The sequence below is a fragment of the Myotis davidii genome, unplaced genomic scaffold (genome assembly GCF_000327345.1).
Source record: "Myotis davidii unplaced genomic scaffold, ASM32734v1 scaffold591, whole genome shotgun sequence".
Lineage (NCBI taxonomy): Eukaryota > Metazoa > Chordata > Mammalia > Chiroptera > Vespertilionidae > Myotis > Myotis davidii.
This window is the reverse complement of record NW_006284340.1, coordinates 1,904,881-1,922,899: the sequence shown is the minus strand read 5'-3', so window position 1 is coordinate 1,922,899 and position 18,019 is coordinate 1,904,881. Positions and strand designations below refer to the sequence as shown.

Here is an 18,019-nt window from a genome sequence, read left to right as displayed (position 1 = left end):
CAGCTGACCCAGCAGGGCACTGCCTCTCGCACAGTCCTCGCCCTCGGACACACCATGGGCCCAGAGGCGGGTTTGCAGCACAGCAGCGACGACGCAGGTGGCAGCCCCGGCGACTCGCAACTGCCTCCCTGACCACCGCGACCACCGCCCGGCACCCCGAAAAGCTATCGTCACCAACGGCAGGTGAACTTAGGGCCCCCAAACCATCTAGGGGCGATAGACGCAAGCTACGACAACAACTATGGCGGGCGACGGGCGGCGGGCGGAGTCGGTGATTGAAGGATGGGGGCTGCACGTGACACCCCGGGCCCCCCTGCGAGAGGGAAGGGCAACGAGCAGAGCCGGGGAGCCCTGGGCATCCGTTTAGGGGTGTCGGGATTGCCTTTCCACACGTCTTCACGAGGGACGGCGAGCCGGGCGGCTGGCGGGACATCGGATCGCCCCAGGCTCTGTTTCACTTCAGTTTCCTCTAGCCGGCGGCTGTTTCTGCTAAAGCCGCTTATAGTTCCTCCTTTCATATTCAGAGGCCAAAAGTTCCCAGCGGATTACGGTTCTAACCCAACTCCCAGTCTTTTCCCTGCCCTGTCCACGTGAGGGACGGGGGAGGGGATCTGTGAGTAGTCGGTGCATTGATTTGAGACCCCGCCCAGATCCGTTCACCGAGGTGGGGTCGGCCAGTCATCTTGAACTGGAAGCCCTCTGGGTCTGATGGACTGGAGCCGATTGCTCTTTCTCGTGTGGTGGTCTGTGCCCAACATTCGCCACTCTGGGGGCCCTCATTGTAATCCCAACGATTAAGTAGTAGTAGCCTGACAAATGAGCCAGAAGGATGCTGACAAAGTTAGTGTATCGTTTTACATGAGTCACGGGCGAATCAACACCTTGCCCGCAGGCCCCCACCTAGCAGAGTCACAGGTGATGTTTCATGTTAGCCCATGTAAGCCACCGATGAGGTAAGAAGCCGGGGGTCTGGATCACAATGGGATTACCTACTTAGACCATTGATAGATATGAAGAGGACGTGGATTTTCAGCTTAGAGTAGAGGAATAGGCTGCCCGTTTACCTGATGGCTTATGAAGTGCTGGCCCATTTGAAGATGTGTTCATTTTGGAAACTTTATGTTAAAGATATGTAAATTACTAGAGGGTGTAGTCACTCGAGACAGTTGTTCCTATGGGAAGTCATACAGTAATTAATAAATAATAATAATAATACAAGAATGGACTCTGTTTCTGGTACTCACAACTGCAAACCTACTTTTGCTCCACCCCGTGTGTTCCTGAAGATAGAGATCCTATCATATATGTTTGATAGTGCTTCTGTATCCCCTTCAATGTCTGGAAGAATGCTTTGCACATCTTTATTTAACAAGACCTGTGAAATTGTATGGACTCTTCTACAGAGTCTAATGCAGCTGTGTCAGTTAATATTTTTAACACATAAAGGATGTGCCTCTGTTTAAGTACATCTATAAAGATCTAAACATTTTTTTACTCTTCTGCTTTCTTCCACATCATTTGATGCTAGCCCAGTGATTTTCAACCTTTTTCATCTCATGGTGCACATAAACTAATTACTAAAATTCTGTGTTCACCAAAAATTATATTTTTGACGGATACGAACAACAACAAAAAAGGCATAATTTTGAATCACTTACACCAGAGGGCTGTCATTTTTAAAATTTGAAAACCCAAGGGGAAAGAGGTCAGTGTCCCTAAATAGTCAGGTATTGTGTGCTTGAAAAATTCTTGCGGCACACACGTTGAAAATTGCTGCTCTAGCCCATCTTTTAAAATTTTTAAAGTAATATGTTTTTGTGGTAAAGCATCAGTGGGGAGGAGTTTTTTGTTTTGGTTTTTTTTTAATTGTAGTTCTGACTAGGTACGTTTGTAAGTTTTGGTAAACTTAATTTCACATTTCTAAAGCAATGAATTACTTGCATTTCTGCTCATATATTGCTATTAACATGAATATATACTCTCTACCCAGATCATGTATTCTGAATTTTGACAATTGTCTTATCTATTCTTTAGAGGAAGAGCTATCTCCACAAACTGTTGTAAGCCAAACAGTCTCAAAGAAAACTGTCTGGAGAACACAAGAGACTTCAGGTGAGAGAGTGATTTTGGTTTTTTTCCCGTAACCCAGCAGCTTTTTTTATGTACAGATTATAACCTGATTCATCAGGCATTCCAAATCATACTTCATTCAGTTTCAGTGAATCTTCTGAATAGTTGTTTATTGAATTAAGCAATGTGTCAAGGAAAGACAGCGTACGAGTACTGTAGTGCCTACTAAGTGCCAGTCACTTCTTATGTATTAATTCAGTCACATAACTGTGTGTCTCATAACTTACTCAGTCACAAGGCCCTTTTATTTTCCCCAAGTATCACTGTCACTCGCCCATGTAATAATTAGCTACCCAGTAGTATAAATGGGTGAACTGCCTAACCCGCCTTTCATTTAAAATGGGTTAAATGGTTTGCATAGAAAAGTCAGCCCTGTCCATTTGATACTACATTTCATGAAATCTAAGATATCATCTGTAAGATACACTGTCATTGTTTTACGTACCACTTAGAAGGAAGAAATGCTACCATAAACTGTAATATGCCATAGATGGTGTGATGCATCCCAATTCAGAGATGTTAAAGTCTAGAAATATTTGCTTCTTAGTATCTCAGTGTAACATGGAAGTAGGCTACACTTGATAATCTACTTAAGTTTTTAAAACTTAACTATTTTGAAAAGCAGGAGAAAGAATTAACTAAATTTATTAGTGCCTACTATCTTTTGTTTTAGTCCCATTTATTTTCAATTTGCTTTTTTTGATATTAGGACAGTCCCACATCAGATGATTATAACTATTGAAACTGATCATCCCTGGATTTTTTAACCCAAGTCCTGACTTATTTTCTTATCCATTGCTTCTAAGACAATTATGCTTTATAGTTTGAACTTGTTCTATTCTCAATTTAGAATAAAGTACTTCTGGTTCAACTTCAGTTTTCTTTAAGCTTAATTCCTTGAACAGCCTACGTTACTGTGTTAAGATTATAAACTATCTTGGAAAAATGCTTTGAGTAATCGGTGCTATAATCAGACTTTTCAGGCCATTTGGAAAAAGCATACTCTTGAAATTTTATTTACAGTAGATTTAATTGCATGTCCCTTATACCTGAAGAAGCAAAATTTTCTTATTTTTAAAATTTAGGGTAAATTTATAAAAACTACAGAGCTAAGCCCTAGCCATTTGGTTCAGTGGATAGAGCGTCAGCCTGTGGACCAAAGGGTCCCAAGTTCGATTCCTGTCAAGGGCACGTACCTTGGTTGCAGGCTCCTCCCTAGCCCCGGCCCTGGTTGGGATGCATGCAGGAGGCAACCAATTGATGCATTTCTTTCACGTTGATGTTTCTGTCTTTCCTCTCCCTTCTACTCTCTCTAAAAGATCAATGGAAAAATATCCTCAGGTGAGGATTAACAATAACAGAAAAAGAAAAATTACAGAGTTAAGTGAATTGATACACTGAAGACTGTTGAGTGTCAGCCTATAGACCATTATATAGTAGATTACTTGGAATATTTTGATAGTACACTGTGCATACTGTATAACTAGAAATCCGGTTATGTGCATCTTCGGGAGATTGGAGATACTCAGGGTTCTCTTACTCTAAAACAGTGATGGCGAACCTTTTGAACTCGGCGTGTCAGCATTTTGAAAAACCCTAACTTAACTCTGGTGCCGTGTCACATATAGAAATTTTTTGATATTTGCAACCATAGTAAAACAAAGACTTATATTTTTTATATTTATCTTATATATTTAAATGCCATTTAACAAAGAAAAATCAACCAAAAAAATGAGTTCGCGTGTCACCTCTGACACGTGTGTCATAGGTTCGCCATCACTGCTCTAAAAGGTGCTTTTATAAATCTTTCTATATCCAGAATTTGACATACTCCCATCTCATGCTTCTGAATGAAAGGAAAAAAAATTTAGGGAATTATTAAATGCTTGTAAAGTCTGTCTAGCAGAGGAATTATTAAATGGGAGTCACTCTTTGTTGGAAGATGTGCTTTAAGTACAAGTTTAAGGATAGGCCTTTCCTCTTCCTTATAGCATTATAGACTTTCAGTTTAACTTGGTATTTTGAATATTATATATTCTGTAATTGCATGTAGGGCCACTGATGTGGTCTGAGAGAAATTTATCCTACGATGCCCTTAAGAATAAAGACCTAACCAAAGAGGCCACTTTCTTTTTTTTTTTTTAAATATATTTTTATTGATTTTTTTACAGAGAGGAAAGGAGAGAGATAGAGATAGAGAGTTAGAAACATCGATGAGAGAGAAACATCGACCAGCCGCCTCCTGCACATCCCCCACCGGGGAAGTGCGCGCAACCCAGGTACATGCCCTTGACCGGAATCGAACCTGGGACCCTTCAGTCCGCAGGCCGACGCTCTATCCACTGAGCCAAACCGGTTTCGGCAACTTTCTAAAACAACCTAGTAAAAATAACTGTGTCACTGATCATCTGATACCTCTTCCTGGTACTTTGTCTCCTTCAAGTATCATTCATATATATACCATACACACACACACACACACACACACACACACACTGGAGCATGCAGGAAAGGTTTTTTTTGTTTTTTTCTTCTCTGTGCTCATACAGATTGTTTTTTCGTTAAAAATTTTTTTTTCAATTACAGTTGACATTCAGTATTATATTAATTTGAGGTGTATAGCATCAGATTTTGGTTTCTAACTGAGAAATTTAGGAGAGTTTTATTTGGTATTTCCTTTTATATAAATACGGTCTGCTGAAAAAAATTATCAATTTTTCCATCAAGTCCATAAATTTTTTATGGCAGGAAACTTGTCTCTAGTTCACTAGTGTATCCTTATACTTAACATAATGGAAAGCACAGAAACACCTTTGTTGATTTAATAGATGACTGTATAATAAATCGAGTGTGTTGGATATTTTACATATTCTTAAGTGTTTTTTCTCCCATATTAGTGATGAGTGGAGATTCTGTACACGACCTGCTTAGACCCCCTCTAAGAAGTCCACGATCTGGTAAGAAATTATTTGTCTGTTGGTTTAACATTTTTATAAATGCAGTTTATAAATTCATATGATTCAAAATTCAAAAGTTACTATAAATATACAATGAAAATTCATCCTGCTCCCCCTCTTCTTTACCCACCCATCTCATCAGAGGCAGCCAATTTTGTCAGTTTCTTAGGTATTCTTCCAGAGATATTTTATGGAGATATAAGGAAATTCATGTATAAATGATCTTTCCTCCCTTTAGCCCAATATTTTTGCACCTCTATAATGTTTGTTTTTATTTAACATATATTGTGACATATTTTTATATAACAATATAAAGGGCTTGCTTCTTCAGCCTTTTTAAGAGGTGTTTTTTACATGTTTCTTTTTGTTAGCACAATGATTTCAAACTAGGGTCAGGGACATTTTATTCTTTCAAGTATAAGGCTAATAAAAAATTCAAGACAGAGGCTTTGTGGCTCAGGGCTATAAAATTTCCCTGCCTCCATTACATTTCTTTTTGACTAATACCTTAAAAGAGTGTTTCCTTCAATTGATTTCATGGCTATGAAAGAAAACTAGTGAAGTCTACTTCTGCTTCATTTTCAGAGTTTTTTGGCCCATAAGGATGCTTTATTATGGGAAGTAAAAAGGAAGCTTATTTATCTTCACATTAGTTTTCTATTCCTCAGTTATATTCTGTAAGAAAAAGTTAGGTTGATTTTTTTTTTATGACTATCAAGTATTACAATGATAAAGATCTGTTATGGTTTTGATGATGAACCTGTGGTAAAGAACCATATGATGCATTTCCTTTTAAGCTCTAATCTTTTTCTCTCTATCTCTCTTGCAGATTCAGCATACAAAACAAATGGAAATACTGAAATGAGTGAATTAGGTTTGTTAATTTCTAATTTTTCTAGGTTCTTTTTGAGGATTCTGATTATCAGTAGAATACAGGAGTGCACACTTTTGGTCACTGGCTTGAAAATATTACTTTGTTCATTATCTCACCGTGTGGGGCACTGTCCCTATGACCAAGACCTTTCTTAACAGCCTTGGTGGTTATTCTATTTGAAATTATGTATTTTGTTATACTATTGTTAAAATTCGTGAAAGAACAAATACATTTTCATTTTAGTTAGCCTTTGTTAAAGTCACACTATTGAGAGAAAGGAGATAACAACTTACCAATTAAGGTTTTTTTTCTTGACTTAGGAAGTGAACTTGAAATTTTTTTTATAGTAAGTTTAGTGTCCTTCGCCATGTTTGTTGACCTAGTTTTAATTCTTTTCGGTGTTTTATTCATATAGGACATGAGACACCAAGATCTGTGGCTTTAAGTGAATCTACATTGATTGTGGTTAGACTTAGTTTTAAGTTACAGTTCTTTTCTAAATTTGGAGATGAGTCAAAAGGAGAGAGGCTTAATTTTTCTTTATAAATAGCTGCAGCTTTTAAAAAATTTGTCTTTCACTTAAGCTGAGGCTAATTTCTTTAGAGACTTCAGGATTTTTAGTGTCTGGATACTGAAAATACACAGCAATTGTGACTTTTACCCAGACAGCAGTTTCTCAAGTGCTCTATTTTAAAACTTAAAGAATGTTTTTATGTCAGGCTCTTTTTATTTTTATTTTAAAATTAGGGTTTTTTTTCATTTATTGAATTTATTTGGGTGACAAAGTCAGACTCTTAATTGGAAGAGGACTTTGAGCTAAGATAATCCTGCACTTCTTTCTATGCTTGAATAAAAATTATTTTTATAAGTACTTTATAATAAAAATTAACTTTAAATCACGTGCTTTCCAGTTTGAAGGAAATTTCTGAGATTAATACAGAGAATGGAGTATATTCAAATGGTTATTCATGGAACTTGAATACTAGTTAGTAATAGCCTCAAGCTATTCCTTAATCTCTTCTTCCTGCTGCTCCACTCTGACTGTTCTCAAAAGCATGGTTGGCATCGAATAATTTTACAGGTATTATTCTTAAAGGCATCTATACCAGGGTCAGAAAACTATAGCCTCTGAGTAAAATCTGACCTGCAGTCTTGTTTTTTGTACAGTTTGCAAGCTTAAAAAAAAATATTTATATTTTGTGAAATACTTATATTTCACAGACATATCTATGAGAATATGTGTATTCATATATATGTGAACTGCAGAGAACTTACATGGCTCACAAAGCATAAAATATTTGCCATTTGGCCCTATATGGAATAAGTTTGCTGACCCCTCGTTTATACCAATGGCAGGAATAAAGACAGCAAATCACTCAAATTGTCATTTGTTTGTTCTAAGAGTACATTCAAAGAGGTACATCCTTGCGTGGACAAGGATTTGTTGTAACACTCCAAGCGAGGTTGTACTGACAGCACAAGAAGATAGGAAGGAGACACTGACTCCTATCTGGTCTTTCCTTTGAGAAAGCATGATAATCTCATTTTATGAAATCTTCATATCTTTGCCCCCAGACAAAAAACAAGGTAAGCAAAGCTTGTATTTGCTTGAGTACCCTTCCCTCCTCACACCAACACATTCCACAGATCTCTAGGAATAGGAACGTTTATACAGTAGTAGAAATTACCAGGAACTTTGTATTTTCTTTTCTTTTTTTATTTGTGGCACCCATGACCGAAATTGAACCTGGGACCCTTGAGTCCACAGGCCAACACTCTATCCACTGAGCCAAACCAGTCAGGGCGTGTATTTTCTTTAAAAACTGCAATAAAAAACAAACAGCCTGGCCGGTTTGGCTAAGTGGATAGAGCGTCGGCCTGTGGACTGAAGGGTCCCAGGTTCAGTTCTGGTCAGGGGCACATGCCTGGGTTGTGGGCTCAATCCTCAGTGTGGTGAGGTGCAGGAGGCAGCCAATCAGTGATTCTCTCTCATCATTGATGTTTCTCTATCCCACTCCCTCTCTGAATTCAATGAAATATATTTTAAAAAAATAACAAGCCGAAACCGGCTTGGCTCAGTGGATAGAGTGTTGGCCTGCGGACTGAAGGGTCCCGGGTTCGATTCTGGTCGGGGGTATGTGCCTGGGTTGCGGGCACATCCCCAGTGGGAGGTGTGCAGGAGGCGGCTGATCAATGTCTCTCTCTCTCATCGAAGTTTCTGACTCTCTGTCTCTCTCCCTTCCTCTCTGTAAAAAATCAATAGAATATATATTTTTAAAAAAATAAAATAACAAACAAAAAACTGCCATCATACAAAAGAAAGTGAACAAAGTGTTACAATTAGTGGTCTCCATCAGAGAATATGGTTTTAAGTGATCTATTCTTGCAACAAAGACCTGGGATTTCTGAAAGTACCTTTTTGTAATTGGTTGATGTTGTTGGAAAAGTTACAGCATAATAGCACATTTAATTATTGTCATGTGTCTATATATTTGTCAGAGCCATAGGTACCTTTTTAAAATTAAGGGTATTATTGCTCCAAAAAGGATTTTAATTTATCAGAACTTCTGTATGAGCATAAAGAAGAATAATACCATATATATCAATTCAATGTTTTTTAAATATGTTTTTATTGATTTTTACAGAGAGAGGGAGGGAGAAAGAAAGGGAGAAACATCTATGAAAGAGAAATATTGATCAGCTGCCTCCTGCATGCCTCCTACTAGGGATCTAATCTGAAACCCGGCATGTGCCTGACCAGGAATCAAACCAGTGACCTCTTGGTTCATGGGTTGATGTTCAACCACTGAGCCACATACGCTGGGTATATTTATTTAATGTTTTAAACATATGCATGTAGGAGCCAAGAAGTTTAAAATACAGGAAGCGGAATAACAAAAGAGGGAAATGAAATTAAAACTTATGTAGTCATAGATGCTGCTGATTCATTATCAGATGGTATTTAAATATATAGTATACCTGTAAATATTTTGCAGCTTAGGTTAAAAAGATAAAGACAAGTGGAATGTTTAAAACCTTGTATAAAATCTGATTATTAAGTGCTAATTTCAGGTGATTTTTCTTAAGTTGCCAAGTAATGTTTTATTAAAGTATGAGACATATTAGCAAAAGTCTTAACTTAAAAAAGCTTTTATTCTGTGATCCTAAAATCTATGCATTCATTAAAATAAACATTTATTTTTAACCACTTCCTAACCACCACCTACATGTCAGTGACCAGCCTATATGCTAGAACCAGAAATACCAAACCCCAAAAATGTACATGAAAATTACTAAAAATTAATTAATGTAATCTAGCATATCAGCAAACAAAAGAAAAGGCACATGATCATGTCAGTAGATACAAGGAAAGCATTTGACAGACTCTGACACCCATTCACATAAAACCTCTTAGTAAACTAGAAATAGAGGGGAACTTTCTCAACTTGATTAAAACTGTCTACAGAAAGACCACCTTACAGCAGATGTACTTGGAGATGAGAAACTGAAAGCTTTAGTAACATCAGGTATAAGGCAAGGATGCCCTCACCGCTCCTTTTCAACATTGTGCTGTAAGTTCTAGCTAATGCAATAAGACATGAAAAGGAAATAAAAGGTATACAAGTTGAGAAGGAAGAAATAAAAATGTCTTTGTTCACAGGTGGCATGATCATCTATGTAGAAAATTCAAAAGAATGGACAAAAACTGCTGAAACTTACATAGTAAGGTTGTAGGATACAACGTTAATATACAATCAATCACGTTTCCTATAAGCCAGCAATGAACAAGAGACGTTTAAAATTACAAACACAATATAATTACTGTCAGCATCCCCCAAAATAAATACTTATGTAAATCTAATAAAATGTGTATAAGACTTAAGGAAAACTAAAAAAAACAATTAATAAAATCAAAGAAATACTAAATAAATGAAGGAGACAATTCCATTTTCATCAATAGAGGAAGACTCAATATTGTCAAGATGCCACTTCTTCCCAGTGAATCAATAGACTCAATGCAATTCCAATCAAAATCTCAGAAGTTATTTTGTGGTATTGACAGTCTCATTCTATTAAATTCTAATGTCTGCAAATACAGGTTACATTTTAGAGTACAAATAGACCTGTGGATAAAGGAAAAATAAGCTTTCTGATTTTAGTTTATATCAGACTTATTCCTGAAATAGAGTAGAGGGAAATAATAGACTCTTCTTGGATTTAGCAAAAAAATAGTTCATTTTATCTTTATGGTCCCTTTTCTTAATTTAGATGTTTTTATTCCTAAGCTTTAGCCTTTAATGTTATATACATGTATGCTTTTCTTTTCTAGAAGCCACTAGTGTCCCACAGAAGGTCAATTTCTCTGAAGAAGGTATTTTCTTTTAAAATATCATACAGTATATTCTTAATCTTTTTTTGTTACCATTATTAGAATTTTGATAGATACTTAAGAGTGAGAGCAGAAAATAGTGTCTTTTTCTCCGGGGGGAGAGGGGGCGGAGGGGGAAATCATGCTTATCTTAACTGTCAAATAGGCAGGTAAAATAGTATAGAATGAGTGTTGATAGCCTTTGTACATTTCAAGCATCTTTTGTCTGAGTTAATAATTTTAAGCAAAGCTAGTATTTTCAGTTTCTGACATGCTGGCATTTAATTATGTTATTAAAACAGTTTTTCAAATTCTCATAACCAGTCTATGTTTGAATAGTGCAGTACCATTTAGTTCATTTTAAAGCCCACCATACTCTGAAATTAGTCACCTCCATATTGAAATGTTTGTGTGTGGACATGTATATACATGTATATGCATGTATATATATATGCATGTGTGCATATACTAATCTTGTCTGAATTTACACACTAATAAGTTGAAGTTAATAAGGTAAAATTTTTCCACTATTTAATGCTCCCTTTTTTTTTCAAGCTTCGGAATATAATCTTAGTAAACATTACTCTCAGTATTTGTTGGAATATAGTTCTATGCCTCAGAGAACGTAAAATAAATGAGCTCAATTTTAGCTTATTTAAAACATTGTGACTCAGAATAAGTAAACATAATAAAGAACAATTTTGTATCTGATCATCAAAAAGATTTTGCTTTAATGTTGAATGCTTGTTTTTGTTTTTTAATCCAGATATTTAGAGCATTTGAGTAGAGACTATACTAGTATATCCTTTCTTTCTTTTTAGGGGACACTGAAGAAGATGATCAGGACATCTCTGATAGTGCTGTTACTTCTGTTAAGGTCAGATCTGAGGAGTCTCTTGACTCTGGAGGTAATATTGCTTTAAACACATATGACACCTAACTTAGGAGCTGTATTTTTAGTTAAAATATAAAGGTATTCTGTGAATTTGCTTTTTTAAAAAATACTATAAGTTATCTTTAATAACTTTTAACGTTGTATATTTTTTCATATTTATTAAAATTACTGATTCCATGTATACATCTGGTTAGAAATAGAATGTCATGTAATACTTAAACAATTAAATCACTTTTTAGCCTGATTTGATATTTATGGACTACAATATTTTTATGCTCATAAGAAGAATTATTTGTAGTTTTCAAAAAAATTTGATAGGGAAACTGATCACTTTGGCATTATAATCACTACACTACCAGGAGTTTTAACTTTTCAGAAGTTTTAAGGTACTTAGGTAACTACTTTTATCTCTGGGTTGTTCAAATTCACACTAAGTTAGCAATAAGTTAAAGTGGAAGATTTTTTTTTTAATATATTTTATTGATTTTTTACAGAGAGGAAAGGAGAGAGATAGAGAGTTAGAAACATCGATGAGAGAGAAACATTGATTAGCTGCCTCCTGCACACCTCCCACTGGGGATGTGCCCGCAACCCAGGTACATGCCCTTGACCGGAATCGAACCTGGGACCCTTTAGTCCTCAGGCCGACGCTCTATCCACTGAGCCAAACCGGTTTTGGCTAAAGTGGAAGATTTTTATCTTATTAACTTTAGCTCATTACTGAATATTCACATAAACTTGTGTTTAAGTTTTTCAAGGAAAGAATCTACTGAAGAGAAAAAGTGAATTTGTGGCTTAACAGGGCACTGATCAAAGATGTAAACTCTGTAAATAAATAGTAATTTTATATATTTTAGTCCCATGGAAGATTGTCTCCACTTTCCCCTCACCACCTTTGAGAATTTCAGTAATTTCTAAGTTTTACTTAATCGTTTTACTTTAAAAATAAGCTCATAAGCTGGTCTGTGGGTATTTGGTATTTTACATATTTCCCATCCTTCCTCATTTTAACCCATTCTTTCTTGATACAGAAATCCCAAAGGAGCTATGCAACACTCTAGGATAGTGGTTAAGAACATGGGCTCTGGAGCCAGAATCCCTGGGTTTCACTCCTCCACTACTAGGTTTGTGCCCTTAGGCAATTGCTTAACTTCTTGGTTGTTGTGAAGTTAAATTAATTCATATGTGCAAAGCACTTAGAAAGTACCTGGCACATAGTAAATACTTAAATTAAGTGCTGTCACTAGTTTTCAAATGAATACATAAAGATATAAAAATTGGAGACTAATTAAGCTTCATATAGCCAATAGTTTAATGCTATTGCTACCAAGATGTATAGCTCTTTGAAACTACTACGTAAACCCCAGGCTTTGTGGTCCCTTGAGAATTCTAATATATTCTTATTAAAGCACACATACCCACATGCAGAAATAAAGTAGCTAAAGAACAAAGACATGAGTATTAAGAAGAATACTGATCTTCCTAGATTATGTCGGGCTAGTTTTCAGTGAACAGGTACCAGAAGATCCATTGGAATGCAGGAAGAAAATATTAGCATTTCATGCTTATATTTTTCTATTTCATCCGTTTAAAGTGTCTTTTATAATATACACATTTGTTAATATATTATCTTAGTAATGCATGTACTGGTATACAATGTTAGGAAGAAATAGGTTTTGGAGATTGATGCTCAAAATTTTTTTAATAATAGGGATACACTACTAAAAATATTTAGCCATACTCTAGCTGGTTTGGCTCGGTGGCTAGAGCAGGTGTGTATGAAAACAATCCATATCTCTCTCATCTTTGATGTTTCTGTCTCTCCTCCTCTCTTTCACTCTCTCTCTAAAAATCAATGGAAAAATATCCTTGGGTAAAGATTAAAAAAAAATATACATACACACACACACTAGAGGCCCAGTGCATGGATGCATGCACCGGTGGGGTCCTTTGGCCTGGCCTGCAGGGCTTGGGCAAAACCAGCTCTCCAATATCACCTGAGGGGTCCCAGATTGTGAGAGGGTGGTTCTCGGGTCATGCACCCCAGAATCCGCCTCCCTCCTCTCTGGTTCTGGATGCGTCACCACAGCTTGGCAACTCCTGCATTGAGCATCTGCCCCCTGGTGGTCGGTGCGTGTCATAGCTATCGGTTGGCCAGGTGCTCAGGCTTTTATATATATAGATAGATATTTAGCCGCCATACCTGAGTGTGTCAAATGCTTCTGTTGCCAAAATAGCAATCAGATTGCTTTTAAATAGATTTACCTCTAAATTCCACTTAAATATGACAATGTTTTTAAGAATATATTAGAATAATATATTGACCATGTGCAAGAGAAATTTAAGAAAAAAATTGACATTAATGATTTCAAGAAGATCCATTATTCCAAACTTTCAAAATTTCCCCTTACCTTACACCATGTTCTATGTCCTTTTTTTGAAAGGGGTTAGGGGGCCCTAGCCAGTTTGGCTCACTGGATAGAGCATTGGCCCTTGGTCTGAAGGACCACAGGTATAATTCCAGTCAAGGGCGTGTACCTTGGTTGCAGGCTCTATCTGAATGCAGGAGGCAACCAATAGATGTGTCTCTCACATCAATGTTTCTCTCTCTCTGTTTCTCCCCATCCCTTCCACTCTCTAAAAATCAGTGGAAAAGTATCCTCGGCTAAGGATTAACAAAAAATACAGTAAAAAAAGAAAAAGCAGTTAGGGGAAAGACTGATAATTAGTTAATGTTTTAGATACAACTTGACTCTAAAAACTTGTAAAATTATGCACTCAGGTGTTCCCTTGGGTTTATCTGAGTATTTTTGCTCTTTTGAGTACACCTTTTTCTCTTGTGAAATGTGCACTTAAAAGGTTAAATATAGCGCTAACTAGTTTGGCTCAGTGGATAGAGCATCGGCCTGCGACTGAAAGGTCCCAGGTTTGATTCCAGTCAAGGGCATGTACCTTGGTTGCGGGCACATCCCTAGTAGGGGGTGTGCAGGAGGCCACTGGTCGATGTTTCTAACTCTCTATCCCTCTCTCTTCCTTTCTGTAAAAAATCAATAAAAAAATATATTTTTAAAAAGTTAAATATACTCTATATTGTACTATATTTCTTCTTTATTTTTTAGATCAAACCAGCAGACCAGGTCAACATTTAGAATCATTTTGGCAGTCATCACAAAGTAAGGAAAGCCATGTTTTACACTCTTAAAAGTCTACCTGTGGGTGTGGTCAATGCTGCTTTTGTTTTTAAAGATAATCTGTTGCAAGTTTCATGTAAAATGTTGAAAAGGGGGTATGGTGAATGCTTTAAAAACCTCATCGTGCATCTTGAGTTTGCTTCTTGAGTGAGCCATCTCTGTATTCAACCTTGAATTAGAATTAAAAAACGCAGAACTGCTTTCAGTGATTTGTTGAATATTTTTGGTTGCAATGTAAATTTGTTGAAAGGTTTTAATTAACTAGTGTAATAGTTTGAGCCTACTTATGTAGACATTTTAATAAGGATATAAAATTTTACATGCAGTATAATTTTAACTGTTGCAAAGGTTTGGAATGATGAATAAATTAGTGATAAATGAGTTGTAGTAAAAAGTTAATGGTAAGTTAGGTGGTGGGATTATAAGTTTTACAGCCTTGCTTACAACTTTGGAAATTTTCATAGTAAAGTGTTGAGAAAATATAATTCAAGAAAAGATTGGAAAGTAATGTGCTAAAAGCTAACAGTGATTTGTTTAGAGTGGTAGAACCATTAGTGACATTTTTCTTTCACTTTTTTTCATTATTTTACAGATTATCAACAATGAATATGTATTTCTTAGGTTAAATGGAAATGATATTGTTTTTTCTTTTCATAGTTTTAAATCAAGCCCCAGAATTTGAGTTATTAATAGATTATATATATATATATATCCTTGTATACTGCACTGGCTGGTGTGGTTCAGTTGGTTGAGCATTATCCTGTGCACCAGTATTTTTGATCAGTGTACATGCCCAGGTTTTGGGCTCCATCCCCAGTAGAGGGTGTGCAGGAAGCAGCCAATCAATGTTTCTCTCTCATCATTGATGTTTCTCTCTCTCCCTCTTCCTTTCTTTCTCTGAAATCAGTAAAAACATATTAATAAGCAAGACATGAAAATAGGCAAGTTTCCGCCGAAACCGGTTTGGCTCAGTGGATAGAGTGTTGGCCTGCGGACTGAAAGGTCCCAGGTTCGATTCTGGTCAAGGGCATTGTACCTGGGTTGCGGGCACATCCCCAGTAGGAGATGTTCAGGAGGCAGCTGATCGATGTTTCTCTCTCATCGATGTTTCTAACTCTCTGTCTCTCTCCCTTCCTCTCTGTAAAAAAATCAATAAAGTACGTTTTTTTAAAAATTTAAAAAAAAAGAAAATAGGCAAGTTTCCATTAAATAAATGAAAAAAAATTTTAAGTTTTACTTTCCATATCATTTGAAGGCAAATTATCATTTGAACAATATTCAAGTTTATAAAAATATTATAAGATGTTTAACTTTCATCAGCTTCAAGGTTTATGTTGCTCCCAAATTTTGGATATAACAACTTTCAAATCTGCTCACACCCATTGAGTTGATTCCACTCTGGACTCTAAAGTGTCAGTTTCTCCTGGCAAAGTTTTCTTGTGTTTCTTCTTGAGAATGGCTGATGAAGCATCAATTTGATAAGGTATCATTAAGCAGTTGTTATCTGCAAGTATGATGCCCTCGCAAGCATCATCTAAATTTTGGAGTTATTTTTTACATATATTTCTTCCTTTAGCTCTGTGATTCTACTTATATTCCGTTCAACTTTGTTTATCTTTTGTTGATCTTCAAAAGAGGCATTGACATGAAATGCCACTTTATATGTATTTTTAGTTTTTAGTAGGTTCTAGGTTTGTGACTTAAAAACTAAGAGGTAACAAAATGAATAAGCTGTTGAAACAAAAACCATTTGTGGAAAAGATACTCTGCATCATCTTATATATTTGCCCTTTTTTACTCAAAATCTTTGATTTTGGAAGCTCTTAAATGTATCTTTCTATATAATTATGCTACACATGCATTAGAATACCATTTAGCTATGAATAATGAGTAAATGCTTTATACAAATGAATGTAGGTGATCAAGATATATTTTCTTGAATCTAAGATACCATCGATTTTATGCATCACTGAGAAAGAAAAGCCATCCAGTTAAACTACAACATAACATTGGTTATAAGATACAGCCCTAAATCTGAGGTGTTTCTATAAAAAGTACTTTTTAGAGTCGATGAAAAGAAATATTTAAAAAATCATGTGTCTGCTTTTTTAAAAAGTACTATATTTTGTTAGTATAGACTAAAGACAAATCTGGAAGAACATCGGTCTTATACACTATGACATTCCTACATGTAATATTTTGTACATAATAGGCACTTACTAGATTTTTTTAAAATATATTTTATTGATTTTTTACAGAGAAGAAGGGAGAGGAATAGAGAGTTAGAAACATCGATGAGAGAGAAACATCGATCAGCTGCCTCCTGCACACTCCCTACCGGGTATGTGCCCGCAACCAAGGTACATGCCCTTGACTGGAATCGAACCTGGGACCCTTGAGTCTGCAGGCCAATGCTCTATCCACCAAGCCAATCCTGTCAGGGCAACACTTACTAGATATTTATTAATTTTTAAGTTATACCTTTCTAGAAAGGTGCATTTCTTTTACAGCTAGCATATATTGCACTTGTTTTCAGAAAAAAATTAAGTTGAAAATAAATTTACATTGATACTTGTATAAATGGGTGGAAGTAACTCATTTCTTCTGGGCAGATTTGGAGATTTTTCTTGTTAGCATATTGTAATATCATTTTCAAGTTCCATTGTATCAGTTTATAGGTGCCCTTAAGTACCAGCACAAAACATGCAGCAGCACCCTTTATTTCATTCCTACTCTGCAATGTCCACAAATTTGCTTACATAATACATAACATTATGTGGACTGCCAGGGTTTATATCTCAGCCCTACTACTTTGAGATACATAATTGGGCAAGTTATCAATTTAAGTTTTCTTATTTGTAAAATAGGAATAATAATAGTATTCACCACACAAATGTGAGAATTAAGTAAAATTACACTGACACCTGGTGAACATTCAAGACAGTTCATCATTATTTTGATGGTATTGATCCTAAAGCTGACTACTAATTATCCAATTCCTGAACATTTTGAAGTTTAAAAAAGGGAAAACAGTTACTGTATATGTTTGGGACTGATGAAAGGTTTTTGTTTTTGTTTCTTTGATTTATAGTATTTATAATAAACAAGCAAACTATTTATGCAATATTTTTCTTGTTCTTATTTCCAAGGATTCTATGACTTTATCTCTGTTTCTGTTTCAGGTCAAGACTTCAAAGCTCTTGATAAGCAACATTCAGTGCCAAGTAAGTGGTTGGTGATTCTTGATTAGTCAACCAATTCTAACCTGTCATTACTTTGCCAACAAAAAGTACTACCTATGTAGGATTTTTTAAGTCATTTTCTCCTCTTTGCCTTTTAATTCACCACACATCGGTACTATATGTGGTAGTTACTCTGTGATGTGGAAATGTGTTCGGGACAATTTTACTGAAAGTAATCTATTTGCAAGAGTTAACTTTCTCTTCTTAATTAACATTGAAATCAAGTTGAAGTGTTACTGGACTCAGTCGTTTTCACAGACCAGAGCAAAGCGCTTGTACAGAGTTTTGTTTCTTAGGTGATTATACAGGGATGGGCAAAAGTAGGTTTACACTTGTGATTTCGTGAGGTTATTCTTATTAT

General features: G+C 35.9%; 1 protein-coding gene across 1 annotated transcript in view; it reads left to right on the top strand.

Annotated features, from left to right (window-relative positions):
- The window catches only part of TOR1AIP1 (torsin 1A interacting protein 1), a gene marked incomplete at its 5' end in the record, with an annotated part of 27,099 nt that overhangs the window by 665 nt on the left and 8,415 nt on the right, over positions 1-18,019 (top strand). The window contains 7 exons of the mRNA XM_015569916.1: positions 2,035-2,112; positions 5,028-5,087; positions 5,917-5,961; positions 10,292-10,333; positions 11,152-11,238; positions 14,345-14,398; positions 17,599-17,651. Of these exons, the coding sequence (XP_015425402.1) occupies positions 2,035-2,112; positions 5,028-5,087; positions 5,917-5,961; positions 10,292-10,333; positions 11,152-11,238; positions 14,345-14,398; positions 17,599-17,651 (419 nt within the window). The remainder of the gene's footprint in view (positions 1-2,034; positions 2,113-5,027; positions 5,088-5,916; positions 5,962-10,291; positions 10,334-11,151; positions 11,239-14,344; positions 14,399-17,598; positions 17,652-18,019) is intronic.